The 7,865-nt window shown below is 33.4% G+C and overlaps 1 protein-coding gene across 1 annotated transcript; it reads left to right on the forward strand.

Moving 5' to 3' along the window:
- Positions 1 to 1,186: 1,186 nt before the first annotated feature.
- Positions 1,187 to 7,294, forward strand: LOC148310854 (glycerophosphocholine phosphodiesterase GPCPD1). Its single transcript, XM_088257660.1, has 6 exons — positions 1,187 to 2,475; positions 3,651 to 3,876; positions 5,123 to 5,332; positions 5,559 to 5,816; positions 6,810 to 6,956; positions 7,035 to 7,294. The coding sequence occupies exons 1-6, from the start codon at positions 1,469 to 1,471 to the stop codon at positions 7,161 to 7,163; spliced, it is 1,977 nt and encodes a 658-aa protein (XP_088113786.1). The 5' UTR covers positions 1,187 to 1,468; the 3' UTR covers positions 7,164 to 7,294.
- The last annotated feature ends 571 nt before the right edge of the window (positions 7,295 to 7,865 follow it).

A 7,865-nucleotide genomic window follows, 5' to 3' on the forward strand; every position in this document is an offset into this window, starting at 1 on the left:
TACACCGAAAATGTGTTGTAATGTAAGTATGCAAGTAGGATAGTTGTCTCCCAACAAAAGGCCTTTTTCGGCTATGGAGACAACGCCTCCATCTCGGGCGGACTCGCCCTCTCGTTGGCTGGCATCGGACTATTAGGGGGTGTATATAACTGATTCGTCCAAAATAAATGTTTTTCGTGTATAAAAATAAGCGTAAAATGCCTAAAATGGCTTTTGCCTAAAATTTTCACTTATAAATTACATTTAATTTTTGTAACTTTAAATATAATGAGTAAATCCACTCAGAAGTAGTTAAAGGTTATAAAAACAGATAAAGTTGAAGCTTAAGTAGGGTCATGATGAGCGGTGTTGTATAAGCTGTAACTAGATTTCAAAGTCGTACCTGCAATGTCTCTGTAAATATTTACAGATAGACATTGACATAACATGAGTGAATTTTTTTTAACTATGAAATTTCATAGTCATGAAGTCAGAAATTAAAAAAATACACTTTTCACTGGCGGAGGACCGCGAGCTCCTCCCAATCTAGTGACATTTGGGCAATTCATCCCATGGCCCCGAATAAACACGGAAACGCTGTAGCGAAAGTAAAATCAATTCTGCCTCCGGGTTCCTTTTCGGCTCTTTTCCCTGTTCTCGGAAGAAATAGCAAACTCACGACCGGCAATAAATTGCATTTGTACAAAACAATAACCCAACTTATCCTGACATACGTCGCGTTCATCTGGGATTACGTGGCCTCCACTCACATAAACAAATTACAAGTCATCCAGAAGGTGCTCCGTCCTACGTTGCAAGTCCTCTTCTAATACTTCCACCTAGTCCTTAGACTCGACAGCTTAGCCACATTCGTTTTAAAGATGCGAGCATGCAAGATCTCAGTTACATCACAGAAAACAGCTGTGGTGTTATCATTTTTCCTACGTTGTGTGGCGATTCGAAATCGAATTCGGATAGTTGATGTGTAACCATAACAAGAAGTGCGCCTACGAACATACACTACTCTCCTTATTATTTATCATTTGCTTTGTGACTACCGGTTTCGGAATAATTATTCCATCATCAAATCGTTACATCCTATTTGTCTATGGATACACAAAATCCGTAAATAGTAGAGTAGGTACTATTTTGTAGTTTGTGGTCTCCGTATCTTTTGGCGTATATAATGTTTGTATTAGTACCTATATATATATATAATGTTTGACGTATCCATTGACGTTTGACTCGACGCAACTTGACAGCTGATGTCGAGTTGCGATCTGTAATTTCGTATTAAATTATAGTATTTATTTTTACTCTTTTATTTATAATTTTAGAGTTGGTTTTAAATATATCCGTCATTTTCTCACAGTCTCACATGGGGTTTTATATATTTATCGTACTATTTGAAAGTGTTTATACTCATGCAGTCAGATCACGCAGTAAATTTTCTCGTTGTATCGTGACGTAAATTAGTTTCCAAGTGAAAATGGATCATATAACAGAAAAAAGAGTTATTGAGTTGGAAAAAAATGTTCCGAAAAGAAATTGGATCTTTAAAGTTTTCGCTCCGAATATAAATAAATCGGAAATTATATGCGTATCAGGCAATTGTACCGAATTGGGCAATTGGTGTCATGATAAAGTCGTCATATTAACGAAAGAAGAGGATTCCTCTTTTTGGTCAACTACAATAGAAATTCCATTTGACAGTGAGGTTCGCTTTCGTTACTGCGCTTGTTTACTTTCTGCTGACCACAGTCAAGTGCTCATACGTCAATGGGAGACCCACATTAGTCCCCGAATTATTAGTAAAAAGTGTATACAACCTGTATCAGCAGAACCAGATCTCTTTGGAATGTACAATGGAAAACGAAACGTGGACAAAGGATGGCTGACAACTGGTTCCATTATCCAATTGAAATTTCATAGCAATCCGTTTATATTCAATTCAGTATCTCCAGGAACATGGAGTGTAAAACTAGTTCCTTTGAAATCAGACTTCAATGTCAACCCGTCAAATACTGTACTGGCCGAAGAATCTGTAGACTTTGAAAATGTCGAACCTCTCAATAATATTATTGTAGAAGTCGCTGTACTTGGTGATATTCATACCTTATTTAAACCTCAAGATACTTTTGGCTGCGTCGTTGACGTGAACGATTTTGTAATATTTAACATAACCGTGCCTAACACTCAAGATGTGACCTACTTACTTGACTTCTATATGTGTGATTCCGCCATTCCCATTCACTTTGGATTTAGTTACCTTTTGGCTAATGTTTTACGGGACTCGGAAGGATTGTTTCAACTTCCCATCATGTCTGTTGCCAAGAATAGCTTGATCGGAATGTTAAATGTAGAATCTTTAGTCATAAGACCTATGGTTACTACTCTGTGTGATATGAAGGTATCCTATTCAAGTCACTGGAGTAAGTCTTGGACTGGACTGGACGTGGGTCACCGAGGTACAGGATGCAGCTTTAAAACAAAAGAGTATGATATTCTTCTAATTTATTTAGTTATATTTATTGGCAAACACACTATCTCCAATTCAGTTCAAAGTTTCTCGTCTAAAATTCTACTTCATTCTAATTTATCAAATACAATTTTGTAATTTTTTAATGTATTTTTATATAAATAATTTTAATTTGTGTCAATTAACATTAATTTGATGGCACATTTGTCAGTAAGATGAAAATGTATTATGAATCTGTTTGATTTATTGCATGGTGCTCTGGAAAGACTTGCATTTGATTTTGAGTGTCAAAACACACTCAAATTGGTTTAAAGTTATTGCGAGGGATTTGCCACCGGCTGATACACTAATTACACTAATTATCAGCCCACCTGTGGTTTTACCTTTAAGCCAACAATATGTAAATGTCAATACGCCCATGAGGAATCTTCCTATCTCTCAACTTGCATCCACACACTGCCGGGTATAGGCCTCTTTCATTGCAGCCACTTCTCACGGGTCCAGACCTTCATTTACTCAAATCCAAAGTTTCTGCGTCCGGTTCTTGGCCACCATTCTAGAACTTTTCTTCCCTACCTCCTATTTTCGTCTGGCCCACCACTCCCATCTTTTTTGAGCAACTACATGCGCTACGTCGCCAACATTTCTCCTCTGAATCCACACATTTCTGATTCGGTCCTGGATAAAGATGTCAAGCATGGTGCGTTCCTTAGCTCTTCGCACTGCTTGTAGTTGCCAAATAGTCCGCTTGGTATGGGCCCATTTCCTCTGTCTATGGGTCATAAGACCTTTAACATTCATTGGCACATCGTACTTGAAAACAGACTGTTTACGAAACACTCACCATTCAAGCTGAATCTAGCGTTTTGTTTCACAGGCTTATCCATTGTGTAAAGTGTAAGAGCCCGGCCATACTTATATGTATTTATGTATGTGATAGATCTCCTTGTCATCTAATGTTATAAAAATCCCTTGTATAAATCAGTTATTCTTATCATTTCCCCCTAAACTACACTAAGCCGTGGTGTTAACTAAAACTTTCAGATTTGGGTTGGTCTCCACATAATGCCATTTCATCATGCATCAATGTTCTAAAACATTGTTTTGTTTAAAAAGTAGGAAGAACTTAATTTTTTTTACGTCCTCTATGCTGTATGCATCTTTTAAAATGTTATCCCAAAATTATTTATAGGAGTGCAGCAATACGGGAAAATACAATAGCATCTCTTAAACATGCAGCAGCAAGTGGTGCCGATTTACTAGAGTTTGATGTTCAACTAAGCAAGGATCTTGTTCCTGTTCTGTATCATGATTTTAATGTATGCATTGCACCTAAAGCTAAAAAACAACCAGAATATTCAGAGATGCTTGAAATACCCATGATGGATCTAACTCTGGAACAATTACAGAAATTGAAGGTTTATTGACATATTATTAATTTTATTCATGTATGTATTTTCATTTTGACATAAACATTCTTTAATTAATATATAAGTTTTGTATATAATGTTTATCATTCATAATTATGTTCTAAAATATATTATTATTTTGTACATTTTAGTATTTAAAAATAATTACAAATAACATTTTTGTTGGCATTCTCACTTACACATATTTAACCTTCCGATGGGCATGTTACTCAATGAGACACAAATCTTACCTAACGTATGATTAAATTGACCATTAAAAAAAAATTCTATTTAATTTTTAAAAATTTGCAGTACTAGTGTCCATCGGCAGGTTTGAATCGCCCAATGTTATTTTTAAAAAAAAATAATGACTAAAAACCTGAAACATCAAATAATTTGAATAGACACTAATTTTTCTATTCCTTGAGTATTTCACGGATAAAATATTAACACACATCGGGCAGGTGTTTTTTACGCCTGTGGACTGCTGGCGACGGGATTAGATAATTATGTACATAGTTAAAACCTTAACAAAGAGATTGGTACATAATATTTATGTAAAAACATTAAATATGTAATTCCTTCTATTCTGACTTTAAAATGAGGCCGGCGCAGAAGGTAAAAATACCCTTCACATGAAGGAAAGGCAGCCCAAAGCATCAATCGACTGATTGGGTAAAAATACCTTTCCGTCCGTAGTGTGTTAATTGTACACAGGTTTTTTTATGAATTCAAAATCTATAAATATACACAATTTTTTTTATTGCATGGAAAAAATATTCTTTCCTCATCCGCATCCAAGGTGCATTAGGGCCTTCATTAGTTTGAAGTACTTGATTATTGATTATATGAAAGTCCTGCACTTTAGGTACTTGTCCGGAGTAATCTTTATAGTTGTCGTTCCACAAATGCCTTTATCCGGTTGTACATGTATGCCAAGCTTCTAAGTTCAAGTGTTTAAGTGCTGGGCATTATTGATCTTTTTCGACACCTTTTTATGAAGACTACATCAAATGTTATAGCGTACTTTAAATGTTTTAGTGTCGTTAGCTGTAAAATATTATAGCGTACTTAAAAAACGCACTTTTTCAGACATCTAATAAAAATAGATTTTTTTTTCAAATATGCATACATACACAAACAGGTAGGTACCTGATGTGATTGATTTTATCAAATTTATTGTGTTCTTGCTTTACTTTTCTTATGGCTAAATGGCTTCTTAGTTTATTATCAAGCTTTTTTACAATTTTCATAGGTTTACCACATACAAGAAGGACGAAATAAAGAGGCCAAATTTTTTGACGAAGATTTACCAGATCATCAACCTTTTCCATTATTATCTGAAGTTTTAGAAGTTATTGATCCAAATGTTGGTTTCAATATTGAAATTAAATGGAATTTGAAACTTGAAGATGGAAGTGCGGATGTTCGTAATCCGATCGATTTAAATTTATATCTTGATAAAGTAAGTTCAATAACAGATTAGGTAACTATTCGATACCTATGTTAAAAATACCTTTTAGCCGTTACTTTCCCAAACACAAAAATTACGAATTAAAACCAAAAAAATTAAAAATAAAATGTCTCGGTTTTTGCTGATTCAAAATATAGAATAATTTAAATTGAGAATATTAAAATACACTTTTACTTTTACTTTTAATTTTAATTAAATCAGTGTTTAACCTTTTTAGATTCTTGAAGTTGTATTGAAATCGAGCACTGAACGAATGATATTTTTTTCTTGTTTTCATCCCGATGTATGTACGATGCTCAGATTAAAGCAGAATGTGTATCCTACAATGTTTTTGACACAAGGAGTGACCGTGAAGTACCCCAGGTTGCGTGACCTACGATGTAACAGTATTCAGGATGCGGTGCAACACGCTCTCAATGCCCGGCTTCTGGGAATAGTGGTTCACACTGAGGACCTGTTGCGCGATTCTAACCAGGTAACAATAATTTCAAATTACAATAAACCCCTACAGAACAAAACAATTCCCTCACACATGATACAACTTTTACGAAATCATGTACGGTATTTTACAGACAACTAGACAAACCTTAATTTTTAAGCAAATTTTTGAAAAAATAATGCTTTTACCAATTGTATTGTTATTGACTGCAAAACCAGACAAAAAAATCTTAAAAAAAAGAATTTTGGGATTGGAACGTTGGAGTGGAGGGTGTTCGCCTCAGAAAACATTGCATTAGTGTACAAACAATTGTAGTTGCATGTGTGGTGGACTAGTTTTTTTTAATTGTACAATTTCCATCACTACGATGTTGCCATAGAATAAATGCCATTTTCAATACTGGAATTTTAAATCATATATTGGATATTTTTACATTAATTTTGAGTATAAGACGCACCCGAATTTCGAAGGCGAAAAAAAGCATATTATAGTCCGTAAACCATGGGAAATCATACTCTTTAGCACATAATTTATTTTTCATAAGAAAAACTAAAAAAATCAAACATTTCATTCATCACTTTCATTTAATTCATTTGCTTAGAAGTTCATTTTAGTAAGTTTTGTGATGTATAGATATTTAAAAGAAGAGTTTTTTAAAAATAGGTATCAATGCAGATACCGTTATTTTTTCCTTTGCTTTAAAATGTAAATGTCGTTCAAAAGGTTTGGTTCTTCGTTTTAATCTTCAATGCTAGAATTAGGAGTGATAGTTTGCTGTGACTGATGAATAAGTAAATGACTCAAGCTATTAACGGACTTTTTTGCATTTGCTCTTGTAATGTGAAAATTAGTGCAGAATAGCTTTCGTTACTATGCTGCGCTAATTTTCTATTAATACTAATACTAAATACTTGAAATAAGGATTGTAAGGTCCGCTGTAGTCATAAAGTGTAGTACGTATACATAAATTGTGATGGTTACACAGTGGGTAAATAATATTTGTTGTATTTTTTCTGTTTGAATTTCTAGGTGAAATCAGTGATCGATGCTGGATTAATTATATTTTGTTGGGGAGATGATAATAACTCTAAAGATACTATAGAGCACCTTAAAAGGTTAGGACTACATGGAGTAATTTTTGACAGATTAGATGAATTTTCCACTAAAGAAGTTAAGGTACGTAGTCGAAAAACACACACACGCACACACACATTAACTAAAGTTTTTAAAATGTTAATAATTTTTATTTTATAGGAAAGTATTTTTACAATGGAAGATCGTGAAATGCAGAAAGCATCATTGAAAAATATTAAAGATTTAGTTCACAGTCAAGGAGATCATAATGAGTTACATGAAGCTCATTCCAGTTCAAAACTTGAGTGAAAAAGATACCAGTTCCCCTTAAACTACCATTACTGAATAGTTAATTAGACACTATTTTATTTTCGTCTTATCCCTACTAAATATTGAAATGCACTAATGCATCATAAATTATATGAAAACAATCAGTTTTATCAGATTCCAGTACAAGGATAACGTGTAAAGTATTATTAGTTAAATTTTATGTTGACTTTGTCAGGAATCGAATGTTGGATCTTGTTACATTACAGATGGAACATTTAAATATTATTTATTGTAAATTAAACAATTTTATAGACAACAAATACTAAATAAATCATCGCTGATTATATTATCTAATTATATTTAAAAAAATATATAAATCTATTATTGCTTTGTAGTTAATGTAAAACGTACTCATATATTATTTCATCAGCTTTTGCTTTCAACTGTTCAAAGTACGTTTTATGTGGACAAATTTGATCGAACTTTATCAAAATATATCCCCTTCCAAATTAAGTCATGCTTCTGCAGGATATATCTGTCCTATTCGAGCATTATCCAAAAAAACTCGCTTTTAATTTTATGTAATGTCAGTAAATGTCAGTAATATGTTATGTAATGCTCTACACATGTAATGTCAGAAAACGATAGAGTCCTTGTATCACAAGATAAATACAATGCGCAAAGACATTTTTGGTAGAGAAATACATTTTTTATAAGATTGAACACATTAATACAATGCAA

Source organism: Brachycentrus maculatus, unplaced genomic scaffold (genome assembly GCF_059751285.1).
Source record: "Brachycentrus maculatus isolate JH-2025_06_01 unplaced genomic scaffold, ASM5975128v1 h1tg000086l, whole genome shotgun sequence".
In the NCBI taxonomy this organism is placed as follows: domain Eukaryota; kingdom Metazoa; phylum Arthropoda; class Insecta; order Trichoptera; family Brachycentridae; genus Brachycentrus; species Brachycentrus maculatus.

Coding starts and splice junctions, on each gene's coding strand:
- LOC148310854 (XM_088257660.1), top strand. CDS start 1,469: ATGGATCATATAACAGAAAAAAGAGTTATTGAGTTGGAAAAAAATGTT. Junction 3,877..5,122: donor AACAATTACAGAAATTGAAG/GTTTATTGACAT, acceptor CAATTTTCATAG/GTTTACCACATACAAGAAGG. Junction 6,957..7,034: donor TTTCCACTAAAGAAGTTAAG/GTACGTAGTCGA, acceptor TTTATTTTATAG/GAAAGTATTTTTACAATGGA.